Here is an 18,063-nt window from a genome sequence, read left to right on the forward strand (position 1 = left end):
AAGCTTGCCCTTCTATCTCCGCAATTCTCCAACCCTACAACTCTCTGAAGTTACTCCAATTCTGAACTTTTGTGCATCCCAAAGTTCCCATGTCTCTCCATTAGTGCCTCTTTATTGGAAGGTGTCATCAACAGTGCTATCAAGCAGCAATTACTCAGCAATAAACTGCTCAATGACGCTCAGTTTGGGTTCTGTCAGGACCACTCAGCTCCTGAGCTCAGTATGGCCTTGGTCCAAACATGGACAAAAGAACTTAACTCAAAAGGTGAGATTAGAGTGACTGCCCTTGACATCAAGACAGTATCTGAGCAAGTGTAGCATCAAGGGGCCTTAGCAAAACTGGAGTCAATGGGAATAAGAGGGAAAACTCTCCATTGGGTGGAGTCATAGCTAGCACAAAGGAAGGTGGTTGTGGTTGTTGGAGATCAATCATCTCAGCCCCAGGACATCACTGTAGGAGTTCCTAGGTAGTGTCCTAGGTGCAACCATCTTCAACTGCTTCATCAATGACCATCCCTCCCATCATAAGGACAGAAGTGAGGATGTTTGCTGATGATAGCACAATGTTGAGCACCATTCGCAATGACTCAGATACTGGAAGAGTCTATGCCCATTTGCAGCAAGACCTGGGCAACATTCAGGCTTGGGCTGATAAGTGGCAAGTAACATTCATTCCACACATGCACCAGGCAATGATCATATCCAACAAGAGAGAATCCAACCACCTCCCTATGACATTGAATGGCATTACCATCGCTGAATCCCCAATTATCAACATCCTCGGGGTTACCGTTGATCAGAAACTGAACTGGGCCAGCAATATAAATACTGTGGCTATAAGAGGAGGTCAGAGGGAATTCTATGGCGAGTGACTCACCCCCTGACTCCCCAAAGCCTGGGCACCATTTACAAGGCACAAGTCAGGGGTGTGATGGGCATGCTCTCCACTTGCCTGGAGTCTGCTTCATCAGTGCTGCTGTCACTGGGCTGAACTGTCCAATCCTTCTATTATAGGGGCTGCAGTGTACACTGTATGCAGGGTGCATTGCAGCAAGTCACCAAGGTTACTTCAAGAGCACCTCTCTTCCCTCATCTCCAAGTTTCCTCCAAGTCACACGCCATCCTGACTTGAACATATAGGACTGTTCCTTCATACCGGGTAGGTCAATATTCCCAACCTAACACGTCTGTAGAAACACCATCACCATAAGGGTTGCAGCGGTTCAAGAAAAAGGCCCAATACCACCTGCTCAGGGCAAGTAGGATGGGCAATAAACATGGGCTTTGGAAAATGTTACCCACATCCAAGAACAAAGAAAATATAATTTTAAAAATTACATGGGAATGTGGGAGGGGACAGGTATTACAGATTGTTGAAATCCACTCTAAACTGATGGAATTATAGGCTCCTCTCTATCCTTGTTACAAAATAACTTGAGCAAACATGGGAACACTGCAGACCTTTCAATCCCTCAAGCCTATTCTGCCATTCAATTAGATGATGGTTGATCTGTATCTCTACTACAATTACCTATCTTTGTTCCAGATCCCTTGATAACTTTACTTAACAAAGATCTATTAACTTCTGCCATGAAAATTTCAATTGACCTGGCATCCACAGCCGGAATAGATATTTCCAGTACTGGTGTATGGAAAAAATGCTTCCTAATTTAAATTCTAAATGGCCCAGTTCTAATTTTAACATTGCATCCTCTTGTTCTGGATTCCCAAACAGTTTCTCTGTATCTACGCTATTCAATTCCGTTATCATTTTAAAAATTGCAATTAGATCATCACTTAAACTTCAAAACTCAAAGGAATACAAACCCAACTCAAAACCTTTATGACACTCGGCACAGAGTGCCACAGGATGACTGGTATAAGAAAAAAAAAGTAACACTGGTGCAGTACTGAGGTTGAACTGCTGGATCTGATTAGATGGGAGTTCAGCTCCACTTAACCACATCTGATCTGTTAGAGCTTAACGCTAACAGTGTTTCTCTGAAATGCAAATGGGCAGTAATATCCTTCAACCTTAAAGAGCTCAAAATTCAAAAAGAAATATACGCAAAACCTTTTGTTGTTCCAATAGGTTGCAGTTCATAGGCATAATGACCTTAATAACAGGCATCCATATGTGATTTGTTTTCTTAACGACACTGTCTACACCTCACTAAATAGGAGTTGTAGTTGTCCATATCCATGTTGAATGCAGGTGGATTAAACAACAATGGAAGAAATTAATCAATGTAAGTGGCTCCATGCTTAACTTACCTAATAATCCCCCGTACGAGGATGTCTGTCTCGGTGCAACTCCAAAGAAAATCTGACCTATTCGATCTAGATACTAGAATTAAAAATAGTACAAAATTAAAAGCTTAAGACTTAATCTAATAAACAAAGGAAAGAAAACAAAAATCATTAGTAATCAGGAGCTACTTAAATGGAGATTCTCTCAAATGAACCCTTTCACAAATTTATTACAGTAATGCTATCCTGGTGGTTAAAGTTTTGTACTAATTAACACAATATACAATTTTTATATATACAATTTGATCTGTGTCAAGGGTTTCCTGCCCAACACTGTATGGAACTTTGGACACTGGAAAAATCAAAACTCTGCAAATTAATTTTAATCTGATTTAATGTGTTTTAAAAGTGCTATGCTTTGTTCTACTGTAAATTATTTAGCATTTCAGTTGGTGTTCACTTGCAGCCAATCTTCACTGGATAATAATCTAGTCAAATGTCAACATGTTTGGCACAAAATTGAGTATATACTGCTTTTAACTTATATGCTATATGAATAAAAGTTGCATAATGTATAGTTACAATAAAAGTACAGTGAAAGCCACATTTCAGTTCCTTACAGTTACAAAATATCTTTTATTGTAATAAAAACAATCCACACCAAGGGCCCCTCGAATGTCACAAATTCTCCTAGCAGTAATTCAAACTTAATATGCAACCACACCTGAAACACTTCACATCCACCCTGTATCTCAGTAGCGTTTTTAATTTCTACCCAGCAGTTTTGCAACTTTTGTTAATTCACTGCCTCTCTGCTCCCCCACACAGTTTCCATAACTCATTAGAAATTTATCATTACAGGGTAATTTATAATCATGGCTTCATTTCAGTTATGTCTAGAATTCCATTTAACTAAATAGTTGAGTATGCCAAGATAATTTTAATGTTACCTTATTTAGCTATAATAAGACCTCATAAAATAAAGGTCAGCTGATGTAAAGTTATCTTGTGCAACCTAAGTTTTTGATTGCCCATATGCTTTATTTATTCAAATATTGTCACCAAAATCACACACTCAGCTTATCAACTTATATGTACAGAAGCTTAATCCATTAAAAAATACTTAAGGAAAAAGTTTTGTTAAAGTTTTCTTTAGTTTTGGCAAATCAATAAACTAAGTTTAAGACATATAGAAATGAGATGAAATATAAGCTGGTAGAAGGGGGTGGGACAGGAGAGCTCGATAGGGGGCCAGTGATACATGGAGGCCAAGAAGAGACTGCCAAAGATGTCATAGATATAAGGACAAAGGGGTGTTGACGGTGATGATATTATCTAAAGGATGTGCTAATGGGGACATTAAGGGAAGCATGCTAGTGGCAGATGGCCCTAGTATGGGTGGGTTGGGGGAAGGGATCGAAATGGGCTAAAAGGTGGAGATGAAACAATAGATTGAAATAACATTAAAAATAGATGGGAAAAGAAAAAAATATAGTTGTAAAAAAATGATACATTATTGGAAAAAGGGGGATCGGAAAGGGGGTGGGGATGGAGGACAGAGTTCATGATCTGAAATTGTTGAACTCAATATTAAGTCCGGAAGACTGTAAAGTGCCTAGTCGGAAGATGAGGTGCTGTTCCTCCAATTTGCATTGAGCTTCACTGGAACATTGCAGCAGGCCAAGAACGGACATGTGGGCATGACAGCAGGGTGGTGTGTTGAAATGGCAAGCAACAGGGAGGTCTGGGTCATGCTTCCGGACAGACCGAAGGTGTTCCGCAAAGCGGTCACCCAGTCTGCATTTGGTCTCTCCAATGTAGAGGAGACCGCATTGGGAGCGACGAATGCAGTAGACTAAATTGAGGGAAGTGCAAGTGAAGTGTTGCTTCACTTGAAAGGAGTGTTTGGGTCCTTGGACGGTGATGAGGGGGGAAGTAAAGGAGCAGGTGTTGTACCTTCTGCAATTGCATGGGAAGGTGCTGTGGGAGGGGGTTGAGGTGGAGGGGGTGGTGGAGGAGTGGGCCAGGTGTCCCTGAGGGAACGATCCTTGCGGAAAGCCCCCGGGGGGAGGGGTGAAGGAAAGATGAGTTTGGTGGTGGCATCATGCTGGAGTTGGCGGAGGATGATCCTTTGAACGCGGAGGCTGGCGGGGTGATAAGTGAGGACAATGGGGGCCCTATCATGGTTCTGGGAGGGAGGAGAAGGCGTGAGGGCGGACTCGCGGGAAATGGGCTGAACATGGTTAAGGGCCCTGTCAGCCACCGTGGGTGGAAAACCTTGGTTAAGGAAGAAGGAGGACATGTCAGAGGAACTGTTTGTGAAGGTAACATCATCAGAACAGATGCGACGGAGGCGAAGGAACTGAGAGAATGGGATGGAGTCCTTACAGGAAGTGGGGTGTAAGGAGCTGTGGTCGAGGTAGCTGTGGGAGTCGGTAGGCTTGTAATGGATATTGGTGGACAGCCTATCACCAGAAATTGAGACTGAGAGGTCAAGGAAGGGAAGTGTCAGTGATGGACCACATGAAAATGATGGAGGGGTGGAAATTGGAAGCAAAATTAATAAATTTTTCCAGATCCAGATGAGAGCATGAAGCAGCACCAAAGCAGTCATCGATGTACCAGAGAAATAGTTATGGGAGGGGGCCTGACTGGACTGGAAAAAGGAATCTTCCACATAACCCATAAAGAGACAGGCATAACTGGGGCCCATGCGGGTACCCAAAGCCACACCTTTTATTTGGAGGAAGTGATACGAGTTTAAGGAGAAATTGTTCAGTGGGAGAACAAGTTCAGCCAGACGGAGGAGAGTAGTGGTGGATGGGGATTGTTCGGGCCTCTGTTCGAGGAAGAAGCGGAGAGCCCTCAGACCATCCTGGTGGGGGATGGAGGTGTAGAGGGATTGGATGTCCATGGTGAAGAGGAGGCAGTTGGGGCCAGGGTACTGGAAATTGTTGATATGATGTAGGGCATGAGAGGAATTGCGGATGTAGGTGGGAAGAGACTGGACAAGGGGAGAGAGAATGGAGTCAAGATAGCAAGAAATGAGTTCCGTGGGGTAGGAACAGGCTGACATGCTCGTTCTGCCAGGACAGTCCTGTTTGTGGATTTTGTGAAGGAGGTAGAAGCGGGCTGTCCGAGGTTGGGAGACTATGAGGTTGGAAGCTGTGCAGGGAAGATCTCCAGAGGAGGAGGTCAGTGACAGTCCTGGAAACAATGGCTTGATGTTCAGTGGTGGGGTCATGGTCCAGGGGGAGGTAGGAGGAAGTGTCTGCGAGTTTACATTCAACCTCTGCAAGGTAGAGGTCAGTGCGCCAGACAACAACAGCACCACCCTTGTCAGCAGGTTTGATGACAAAGTCAGGGTTGGACCTGAGAGAATGGAGTGCAGTAAGTTCAGAAAGAGACAGGTTAGAGTGGGTGAGAGGAGCAGAGAAATTGAGATGACTGATGTCACGCTGACAGTTCTCAATGAAAAGATCAAGAGCAAGTAAAAATGGAGGGGTCCAGGTGGAGGGAAAATATTGGAGGCAGGTAAAAGGATCCGTTGAACGAGGAGAGGACTCCTGCGCAAAGAAGTGAGCACAGAGACAAAGGCGGTGGAAGAAGAGTTTAGCATTGTGCCGAGCCTGAAATTCATTGAGGTGAGGGCGTAAGGGTATGAAACTGAGTCCTTTGCTGAGCACACAACATTCAGCAACAGAGAGGGGAAGGTCAGAGGGTATGGTGAATACATGGCTGGGGCTGGGATTGAAAGACGGGATGGGCAGGGGTGGGGTGTCCTGGATGGGCATTGGCGTCAATGAGTTTTTTACAACTATATGTTTTTCTGTTCTCTCCTATTTTTAAATGTATTTCGATCTATTGTTTCATCTCCACCTTTTAGCCCATTTCAATCCCTTACCCCCACCCCACCTGCACTAGGGCCATCTGCCACTAATTTGCTTCCCTTAATGTCTCCATTAGCACATCCTTCAGGTAATATCACCACTGTCAATACCCCTTTGTCCTTTTGTCTATGACATCTTTGGCAGTCTCTTCTTGGCCTCCACCTATCACTGGCCTCCTATCGAGCTCTGATCTTATCTTTATGAACGTATAGCCATTATGAAGGAAGATTTCCTTCTTGAGCAACGCATGAGAACATCTTAAACACATCATAAACAGGTTCTAAAAACGACTCGTGCCCACAACACTGCATTAACAAAATTACAATCCTAGGGCAACAATTTCAGCCTAACAAGAGTTTCTATCAAGATGTATGATGAAAATTCCCATGTATCTATACGCAGAAAATGCAATTGCTATTCACTAGTTATATTAAAGCTTACTTACCACCTTACAGTCCTCATTCAAATAGAGTGACTCCTCCATACGCAAATGGGCATTTGCTTCCCTTTGCAGCCTGAAATGTGTGAATGGGAGAAAGAGGAAATAAGGGCTTCCTAATCCTCTTTATTATGCTTTTCCCCCATTGATATTGTGGCCCAACTTTCGATTTTACCAGCTTCAAATAGCTTGCAGTGAGAGATGGGTGGAATTGTCTGCGTAAATAGAGCCACAGAACACAGAAAGCCATTCGGCCCACTGTGCCTATGCCAGCTCTTTGAAAGGGCTATCCACTCCCACTTGTGTGCTCTTTCTCCATAGTCCTGCAAATGTTTCCTTTTCAAGTATATATCCAAATCCATTTGAAAGTTACTGCTGAATCTAATGCCACTGCCCTCGGGCGGCACATTCCAGATCCTAACAACTCACTGTTTAAAAATGTTTGTGAAGACCTTTACATTGCAGGGCAAGAAACTGGCTTTCTTCATTTGTTTCTCTGGTCTGCAAACACAAAACGTTAAATTACACTGAAAGTTGGTGCTCCACAAAATAGCATGGTGAAATGGGGGAAGGACAGAAACAAAAATTCTGGCATCTGGTGCTGGATGGGTATTGGCCTATAATTAGTGGAGACAGCAAAATTAAAAAGAATTAGGCCCAATCACACAAACAATCTATTCTTTGGTCTTTACCTATGCCATATGAAATGCAGCAGCTAATTGATTTAGTTAAAATGAGGCCATGCCTCAGACAGGTACAGCACATCTCTAAGGCTTGCCCCTACTGCAGTCACTGCTCCATTTTCCCCTGCGCACATACATTCCCCGCTACCTTTTTGGAAATTCCAGAACAGGGTCTGTAAAGGGGTCTCTTGTCATTTTTCTGATCTTTGCACTCTGGAAACAGACACCATTCATGGCTAAAGGTTAGAAAAGTAGGCCTCATATGCCCCTCTGTAATCACGCACCTATTATGTGATGACTTTAGTGCATTTTGAGAAATGGCATTATCAATGAAAATCTCTTTGGGAGGTGGAAGTGATAAAAGCATATGTAAAAGCAACTGATCTTGAGATTTCAAAACAGAAACTCAAGGTCATGTCATTCACTATGCAGTGTGTTTTAGAAAGACACCTTGCTCTGCACTATACTACCTTAGTTTGGAAATTCTAACACATAATGCACTTCTAGACTGAAAGGTTGGAGGGCTATCATAAGAAGTTGGGTATCTCTCAGATAAAGAGATTGAGCTTTATCTGTCATTAAAAATGATCAAGTTCTTATATGAAGCAAAACTTGTGTCACATAAAATAAACTGCTGCAGGGCTGAAAGAAAATTATATCGTAGTCATTATTTCACTATATCCTGGAAAAGCTAAGAGTATGAGGAGGATTAGGGATGCCTGATTTTCTCTTTTCTCTTGAGGCATACCATAGGAGGCGAATATCCATTTGTGAGGGGATGAGTCCTGAGGAGATAAGAACATCAGTCCCAACAGTACACAAGCTACATGGTTATCTGCATTTTAGTTCCTGCAAACAAGCAATTTGTCCAAAAACTGGCTTTGAATTTGTTGAGGAACTCAGCAACCACACCGCAGTTCCTATGATGAACATATAAGGTAAATTCTTCCATTTTTGTTGTAGTACAGACAGACATTGGTGAAGGGGAGTGGAAATATATTTTTATAAATCTTGGAAGCTGATCATTTAACTGACAATACACTAAAACATTCTCTCACTTTTCTCTTAGGGCATTTTCTAAAGTGGCTATTTACGGTATGGCTTGAGACATGCAGGCACAAGCTCAGACTTTCTAAATTTTGCTTTCCATTCACATCTAAATAATTTATGCAAAACAAATTAAAACATGAATCTTGGTTCCACCCAACTAATGCAGCAGAGGAATAAGTAACTCACCTCAATGTACATTGGGTCTCTCTTTAAAGATGGCTGATACTGTTCACATAACACTGTAAAAACGGTTAGTTTCCCCCTTCAGCAAAAAACAAGTACAATAATTATAACGTTGGGAGAGTTTTAACTTTATTTTAAACAAATACCAATAAACTTTTTTTATAAAAAGAAATACCTACCCCTCAACAGCAAGTAATAAGAACCAGATAAAGTTTAACAAGGGCTGTATAAATGGAGGTCCCTTTTCTATAGAGGGATGCTTTTCTGTGTAAGTTGTAAAGACCAATGATGCAGTATTTTTATTTTTTAAGCAAAGAAATCTGAAAAAAAAAATCAGATCCATATTCAGAAATGGTATTTATACTCATCTGTAATAATAATCTCTAATAACAACAAAATGTAAAGGAAACCACAAATGTGCAACACACAGACCCAGGCAGCATATCACTTTCATAGAGTGCCATCTGTGGCTCAGTTGGTAGCCAGGACCTGAGCAATAAAATCAAGACTGACACTCCAGTGAAGTACTGAGTGAACGTTGAACTATTGGAAGTGCTATCTTTTGGATGAAATGTTAAATTGAGGCCCTTTCTGACCCCTCAGGCAGAAGCAAAAGATCCCATTGCATTACCTTGAAGAGGGGCAGGGGAAGAACCCCCAGTGTCGCAGCCAATATTTATCTTTCAATCACCATCACAAAAACAGATTATCTGTTTATTAAATTGTGGTTAAAACAGTATATGCATTTCAAAGTTCACCTTTGCTGTAAAGTTCTTTTGGACATCCTGAGGTTGTGAAAGGTGCTACAGAAATGCAATTTCTTTGCAATGCAATTCTTTATTTTATTCTAATATTTGATTCAACTACATACTACAAAAAGTGAGATCTCTTCTTAACTCTTTAATGGCCAGAAAAGAATTGCAACTCGACTCAAAAATGTAAAAATAAACACGGTTTGATTTGGGATATCTGCAAATGTGTAAATGTTATTTTCTCTTCGAAACGAAAAAATATTCTACATTCCAAAGTCACAGAATATTAACGCTATAAACAACAGCTAGATGAGCATGCTGAAAATAATTACCAGTCAAATTTACTGCTCTGATTTAAGTAAAACTGACCTACCAGTATATTGCACAGGGTTACATATGAATCTAAAACTTTGATTGGAGGAGGCGAGGGGCATATTTTTCATTGTGTGTGAATATAATCACATACATATGTTCACACACAGGGCCCTATCTTTTGCAGACAGAATGAGCATGTCCACGCATTCAACCTTTTTCAACTGAAAAGAAGCTTGGGGGACAGCCATTCCTTGGTTCTTTCCTCAGGGCAATGCCTTGACTAAATTCAAACCAGGCAGGTTGACTCTGAACAAAAACTTGGCAGTTAACTGTTCCCTAGTGAATTTTCCATGGCAACGCCTCTACCAATCAGAGTCCACTTGCCAACCAATAGCACTCTCTTCTCATGCAGTATAAATTGTTGTTCTCTTTGCTACTGATATTCTCACGAATCTGTCCTGCTGAGGGCAAGACGAAAAGCATCAACAGCATGGCTCTATTTTTATTGTATGCTTTTTATGTGGCACTCAAAACAGGTAGTACTTCATTCATTTGAAAATGCCATTTAAAAAGCTTTTCCCCATTTCCTCTACCCCTTTCTTGAACAGGTCAACTCTTACTGGGATACTGTCCAAAGGGCACCAATCAAAATGGAATCAAATTACTCCTTTGATCCAAGGACTTTGGTTTAAAACACACACAGAGTACTTTACTTTTTTTTGCAGCAGAAGCTCAGTGTACTTTATTGCTATGATATTTTCTAAACTGTACAGGTGAAAGGCAAGTAAAACTACAAAGACCTATGCCATGATTACCATGTTTTTTGTTACAAATTTTTCCAAAAATGTAAGATATAACTAAAAAGGCACCCTTGAGTGAAGAATTTCAAACTATGACAAAAAATAGATATATATCCAGAAATACTAATAAAAGATTTTTACTGAATTAATCTTTCTAAACATATTTAAGGAATGCCTTTTTAAAACTCCAAAACACACAATTTCCGAAGTGCATGAAGGTTGTATAATGTTGTGAGTCAACATGCATTTTTGTTTTGTTGCTGTTTCCAAGTGCCTAGTAAAAGAACTCTGCAGAAGAAATTAGTTCAATTATGGTGTACAGAACAACTTTTTCTCACTTCATTCTCCCTTGTGGATCTGGCTAAAAGATAAAAGGCTTGCACATCAAGCCACTTTCAGCCTGGTGTACTGCTCAAAATGGACTTGAATACAAAGAAAAACTCTCAATAGAAATCCAGGTGCATCAGACTCAGCTAGGATCATCTAACAATATAATGCAATTAGGTAGAGCTATTATTACACTATAAAGAGAGCAACCAATAAATTTACACATTTGTTTGTTTACTCAGTACTTACTGTAAGACCGCCTGAGCCACAAACATGTCCACTTCATTCCGGTAACCCTTTGATGCAGAATATTCTACTAACATATTTGCGCAACCTTCCCCATCTGCTGAATGCAGGAAGTGATACCGAGATTCACTATAGTTTTGCTCTAAAAAAAAAATGTAAAATCATAGTAGGTAAGCAATGAAACTGACAAAATAATTTGCTGGCGCAAATATGATGGACTGAATGTTCTTCTGTGCCATAAATTTCCTGTTTCTATTTGAAGCACGTTCACTGATTGTCTAAGCACACTATAAATAAATGCAAATAGTTGAGCACTATTAGAATCTGATCAAATCATTAAGTCCATTAACTCAACCATATATGGGACTTAATTTTGTCAGTAGAATGGATGGCAACTAATTTCGTCATTACTTTGGTACTAATATATTTTTTAATTGTATCTAATAGAAGTATTTCTATACTGCAACAAGAGTCCAAAATTCTTATCCACTTATTGAGAGAAAAACAACGTACAATGATCAGCATTATGAATGAACCAAACAATTTATGCACAACATATATGACTATTTTTGTGAAGGGTGGCAAGTGTGGACAGCAGCATCCACTTTCTCAAAACATTAAAATGGCTAAAGATTAAATTTATAGTAAAGTGCTTGAGGTCAATCAGATTACAAACAACTTTTAAACCTAGCTTCATATGAGTTGGGAGTTACACCCTGTTGGTATGAAGGGCGAGCAGTGTGCGCTGGCTCCTGGCCAGGCTGCCTCGTTGCTTGGGCGTCAGATGAAAACCTGACATATGTTATACTGTCATCTTAAATCACTCCAGATCATCACAAAATAGCAGCATAACTGCAGCTTTGGATATTGATTTCGCCTACCCTAGTCTTACCTTTCCACAGTGTGACTGCCAGCAGTTGGTGTATTTTCGGATGGCCAAGTTTTGCCGAACCTCCACTGGACCACTTCAGTGCTCTGGATACAAATGCTGCTCTCTCAGGAGAATTTGGATCCATTAGACTAAAAAGTTTACCAAGATTTTCTGAAAGACATGAAACGTTAATAAGTTTTGCAACTGTTTTACTAAATTCCGATGGGTGCCTGGAATTAAGATAAAATAGCTTTAAGTCATGTCATGTACTCTGGTAAAAAACACATGAATCAAGTAAATCATCCAACCTTTGGAAGAGGAAATGCAGTTATGCATTAGGATCTAAAACATGCCAGTATCTATAAACATTTTCAAAAACCAGTATTTGGTGTTGCAGAAACGAAGGAAGAAATTTGCTTCAGCTTTAATGGAGGCTTGGCAACGTTTTCATTATCTGACATGAAGTATGGGAATAAACAATTTCAAAGATTTTGGAAAAGGACAATTTAAGTGCTTCTACAGCCAAACTAGCCTGTATTGTACCAGTCTAGCTATTCAGTTTGCAGAAAGCAATAAAATACTGTGAAATGATGCCTAATTTTTTTTTCACATTATTTACGTATTACCTGGTGGGCAAATAGATTTTTAAAATCTCTAGATAGTTACACTAACTGGACAGATCTGAGGCATTAACTCCACATAATTCAAAAAACATCTGTGAGAAAAAGAAGTCCTTTGTGTGCATCACTAAAGACTAAAAACAGTAACAAAGTTTGTACTGCGTATAATAAAAGTTGTCTAATGGCCAACCTGAAGGAGTGAGATTACAAGCATCAAAAAAGTGGCTAAGCATAAAGAGTTTCAGTAAAAAGTGGCACGTCTAAAGGAAGATATGGAAGCTTTAGTACAGTTCTTCAGGAGTCATCAGTATATTCTTAGAATTAAACTTATTGTAATTTAGCAAGACATTCTTTAAGCCCAGTTTTGTACTACGTTATGTTATACAGCACCAGCCCATGGAAGTTGCTAACATGCCAATGTACTGCTGCTGAATTCAGAATTGCAAACACAAATAATGCCCAGCCCCAACGTCAGGTGATCCTAATATTTTGCCTTAATCCTTGTTTACAATGAAAGACGGGTTCAGCAATCAAATCCAGTCGGAACGGCTCATCCTTGAACCATAGAATTATTACAGCACAGGTGGAGGCCATTTGGCCCGTAAGGCCATGCCAGCTCTCAGTAAGAGCTACTCAGCTAATCCAACTCTCCTGGCAGTGTTTTATAAAGGTTCACCATGCTGATTTGCATCTCCATTAAATATAAATATCTGTAATACTTTTTAATCACAAAACATCAAACCATATAGTTCTCTTTCAGATGCTGATGATCCTGCTGTACATTTGCAGTATTTTCTGTTACTTTCTATGGGGCAGGGATAATGTTCAATATAGAAAAGGGCAAGTTCCTTGCATCAACGTTAACACAGGACCTGCGGCCGGATGCGTAGCTTGTTCACATTGGTGCAGAACTGGTTGTTTGGGCAGCTCGTATGGACAAATTGACATTTTTTTATTTGCAAGTACAAGTATCCTATAATCAGATAGAAATACTAGAAACCAGAAGCAAAATATGAAAATGCTAGAAATTCTCAGCCAACAGCATCTATAAAGGGAACAGGCGAGTTAACATTCTGAAGTTACCCTTCCACTAGAACTGCCTAAGTTACATTCCAGACATGAACCTACCCTTTCTATTTACAGATGCTAACCGACCCGCAATATATTGTGTATTTTTTTTTAAACACAATCTACCAGGCAAAAATGAGACAGGGTGGTACCAAGAGAAACAATGGTGAAATCTGAAAGGACATTGACCAATTTGACGGTCATTTAGTTTTCTGTTAAAACACCACAAGCTTGCTTTGAGAAAGGCAATCAGTTAAAGTACAAATCAGGAATGGTCAGTCTCCTGCAAATTCATTAAGTGCAGCAGGCACCAAAACTAAGGCGCAGCAATACACCACCCAGCGAGAGGTACATGGCACACAGCTACAAACCATAATAACAATCCTTACTTTTTATCAAACACAATCAGCTTTCTCACAAATAAAACAAGCTTGCAGGTTTGGAATAAAAAAGAAAACAAAAATAAATCACTGTATTTAATCAACATCCAGCAATTCACTATCTGAATCTGAACTTTTCAACTGTATCCCTTTAAGAGTTTTCCTGGTAATTTCTGAACAATAAATATTATATGTAATGTTACTGAAACAAAATACATCAAGAAAAATTGCAAAATCTCTGCCGCATGTGTTCATTTTTCAGGTGTCTCATTTCTTCCACACCATTTTTTTATTTCTGTTTGCAATGCAGTCATGTCATAAAATCTCAATGCTCACAGAAAGCTTGTTAGCAGAGATGGAACGGAATCTGCCAACCCAAATCCAGTTCTAACTGACATCCACTTCCTATCAGCAAGTCTCAGGACTTTAAGCTGACTTGACTATCCTTAACCTCTACAGCAACCAATTATAGTGTCCCATTAAGAGCCTTGCTGTAAACAACAATTTTAGTATAGACCAATGGCTTAACCTTGGACCTCCTTGATCCAAATGCTTCAACACACCAAGCACTCAATTTCTAACTGAGCAACTGGCAAGATATTTGCATTGTCTGTTAATAATGCCAATTTGCCTCTGAATTATTTCTTGTGCTACATTAATCTCTCCACATGCAGAAATGCTTATTTCCTCATTAACTAAGGAGCTCAGCTAATAGTAACTAGGCCAAAGTTCAAAACACAAAATAAATATAACTCATTGTAAAGATGGCATACCAAGTTCATTTTTTTCTATTTCTGCCATGAAGCTAATATTAATCATATTTCATTATTCGAATATCTGCAGAAACGTTGGAACAGCAGAAAAGGGAGAATGTCAACAAGTTACATACCTAAGAGTTCATCAGCAACCTTTGCTTCGGACTTTTCCAAGGACTCTAAAACTAGCATAGATAAATCAGCAGCACTGTTTAGCTGTACCAAGAAAACAAGAGCAAATTAATATCTTGGGAGAAAACTTTCATCTTCAGAAAGTAAACACCAATGGACAATAAAACAGATTCCTGGCATCTGTGGGAATGTTCGCTGATAATTGCACAGTGTTTAGCACTATTTGAAAGTTCTCAGACACTGAGGCTGTCCTTGCCTGCATGCAGCAAGACATGGACAACATTCAGGCTTTGGCTGATAAGTGGCAAGAGACATCCACTCTACGCAAGTGCCAGGTAATGACCTTCTAAAGAAGAGAGAATCTAACCATCTCCCCTTGACTTTCAACATCCTGGAGGGCTACCAGTGACCAAAATCTTAACCAGATCAGCCATATAAATACTGTGGCTACAAGAACAGGTCAGAGACTAGGAATTTCTGCAGTGAGTAACCCACCTAACTCTCCAAAGCCTGTTCACCATCTACAAGGCAAAAGTCACTGCATTCCGTGTGATAGAATGCTCTCCACTAGCCTGGATGACTGCAGCTCCAACAACACTCAAGAAGCTCAACATCATCCAAGACAAAGCAGCCCCCTTGATTGAGACCCTATCCACCACCTTATACATTCACTCTTACCACCAGCACACAGTGGCAACAGTGTGTACCATCGACAAGATGCACTGCAGCAACTGATTAATGCTCATTCCACAGCACCTTCTAAACCCACAATCTCTACCACCTAGAAGGATAAAGGCAGCAGATGCACGGGAACATCACCACCTGCAAGTTCCCCACCAAGTCACTCACCATCCTGACTAGAAAATGTATCGCTGTTCCTTTACTGTCACTGGGTCAAAATCCTGGAACTCCCTCCCTAACAGAACATGGACTGTAGCGTTTCAAGGCAGCACTCACCACCACCTTCTCAAGGGTAATTAGAGATGGGCAATAAATGCTGGTCTTGCTGGCAATACCCACATTCCAAGAACGAATAAAAAAATCTCAGATGTTATGAACCTTCAGGGTGCCTTGCCAAATAAACTATTCACTAAAATGACTCAATAGAATTGAATACTTTGGTCATTGCCAAAGTTTAAAATGAAGGACAAAATGAGAAGGAAAGTGTTTGCATTTATACAGCATCACATTAACTCCTGAATAAATAATAATTTTCAACCAAAAGAACAGATAATTGTTAGCATAATATTTTGTGTGTTGTCAAAACAGCCAAGAATTACGAATTTAAAAATTTTTTGAAAACGGAGATTACCTGGCTGTAACTGAAGAACAGCAACGCTCCAGAATACATAAGTTCTCTAGCTTCAGCATGTTTACTTTGTGACATATACCTGGAAAAAAGGCAAGCATTATTTTTGGAAGTAGAAATTAACATACTACTTACATTCTAAAAACAATGACTTCAGAGACAGCTGAAGGTCACCTCCAGCAATGCTCACACTTTCACCAACTAAAGAGTTCCTGCACATACTTAACAATGTAAATTAAGTATTGTATTACAATCCTTATTCAATCAGAATACATTAAAGCTTTTTGAATCACCAGAATGTAATCACTGGGGAAACCTGCATTTTTGAAAATAAGATACAATTACCTCAGAGATCAGTATTTATTATTTGGCACAATGGGGTAAAGGTAGCGTGAGGAAACTTTACAAAATAGAAAAAATGTGACCAGTTTTATATGATAGAATGCAAATAAAGATCTTTAGGAAATGTAACCTCCATGATAAGACATTTTAAAGCAAGAATCCTCCTAAAACTTCATTCAAATGGGATGGGAACATGTGACTGATGTCTGGAAATGTAGTATGTTAGAAACAAACATTCTTAAAACTTCATAATCTGTAGTGTGTCTTGGAAAAGATCATACTGCACTACGGAAAGTTTCAATATACATGTCACTGAAAATACTTACACAAGCAGGGAACAAATATCAATTCGCTGCTGAAATTTAACTTAAATTTGATATACAGTACTGCTGATGAAACAATACATCTTTGAACTTTCCTGTAATTTTAAAGTAACATTTTAAAGTTCTTTTCTAAAGGGCACTATTACATGGATAGCACATACAATTATTAAAATAGGTGTGCACGTTTGACACGTTGAGTCGGGTGAAAGTCTCCACTCAGTACAGGGAGGTGGAGCACTTTTCTACTTGTGGACATTAGGTGCCTGTACTGAGCAATCCGACATCAGGTACTGAATGGGTCACAGTAAAGCCCACTTCACACTAGCCCAATACATCACACTCATTCAAAGGTACAATATGCTTCATTTACTATCTTTGACAGTGATGCTGGTGGGCTATTTGGCTATATCAGTGTAAATTCTTCAATTTGACAGAAAAACATGGTTTTCTTGATAATCTCCTTTGAGTAACGGTGCAATTCAGCATCAGATGGTACCAAAATATAATGCCCTATTACATTCTGGATCCACAGTCACTGGGAACTGGACTGAACCTTCGAAATATAACACTGCCAATGTTTCATCTGGCTTAGGAATGCGTGTATCTGAGCAATACAGACCAGGAAAGTGTGATCCCTATTCTGTGCTGAGTTGGATAATTTCAGCCAAGGCAATTTTAGACTTCCTATAATTTTGTTACACACAAGAGATCTAAAATAACACAAATTTCTGAAATTTCATTTGAAATTCTGATTTCCTAAGTGTAAGTGAACAGATATTACTTTACATCCATACTGATTAAAAGTTACATGTTATGTAGCACAACGAATTAAAATACCAAACTTCACATCCAAAGCCTAAGACGTCAATGCCTAGAATGGGGAAAAGAAAGGTCACCCTGTGCAATTGGAAAAGCAATGTGGAGATCAGGACCAAGAGTACTACAAAACTGTAATGGGAGCTCTAACCTAAATGGTTACGTGTTTGGTGCTAACATTGGATGCTAAAAGTGCAAGTGCTTCGGTCCCCCAACACAGACATCTATTAAAGCACAAAATAATAAAGGTGCGTGATATCTGTAATAGAAACTCAAAAAACCAGGTGCAGCATCTACAATTCAAGGCAAGAGAAGGGTCCTCCATCGGTACATTGATGGCGGGATGGTCTGCGCCACTGCTGTCTTTTTTTCCCACTGTCACATATCCATCTTTTATTTCACTAATTTCTCTCTTCATACCTCCTTTCATCTCTTGCTATTATCACTTCTGTTAAGTTAGCCATCTCCTGTTTTCCATTAATTACTTCAGTTTATCTTTTTTTAATCCCATG

At 39.8% G+C, this 18,063-nt stretch overlaps 1 protein-coding gene across 2 annotated transcripts in view; it reads right to left on the bottom strand.

Annotated features, from left to right (window-relative positions):
* Positions 1–18,063, bottom strand: part of get4 (guided entry of tail-anchored proteins factor 4) — a 31,410-nt gene that overhangs the window by 5,405 nt on the left and 7,942 nt on the right. For both annotated transcript variants that reach the window (XM_041207102.1, XM_041207103.1), the window contains exons 2-8: positions 16,074–16,152; positions 14,764–14,845; positions 11,828–11,977; positions 10,939–11,077; positions 8,675–8,815; positions 8,499–8,574; positions 2,275–2,347 (exon numbers count right to left, since the gene is read on the bottom strand). In XM_041207102.1, coding sequence (XP_041063036.1) covers positions 2,275–2,347; positions 8,499–8,574; positions 8,675–8,815; positions 10,939–11,077; positions 11,828–11,977; positions 14,764–14,845; positions 16,074–16,152 — 740 coding nt within the window. The remainder of the gene's footprint in view (positions 1–2,274; positions 2,348–8,498; positions 8,575–8,674; positions 8,816–10,938; positions 11,078–11,827; positions 11,978–14,763; positions 14,846–16,073; positions 16,153–18,063) is intronic.

The sequence above is a fragment of the Carcharodon carcharias genome, chromosome 15 (assembly GCF_017639515.1).
Source record: "Carcharodon carcharias isolate sCarCar2 chromosome 15, sCarCar2.pri, whole genome shotgun sequence".
Taxonomy (NCBI): domain Eukaryota; kingdom Metazoa; phylum Chordata; class Chondrichthyes; order Lamniformes; family Lamnidae; genus Carcharodon; species Carcharodon carcharias.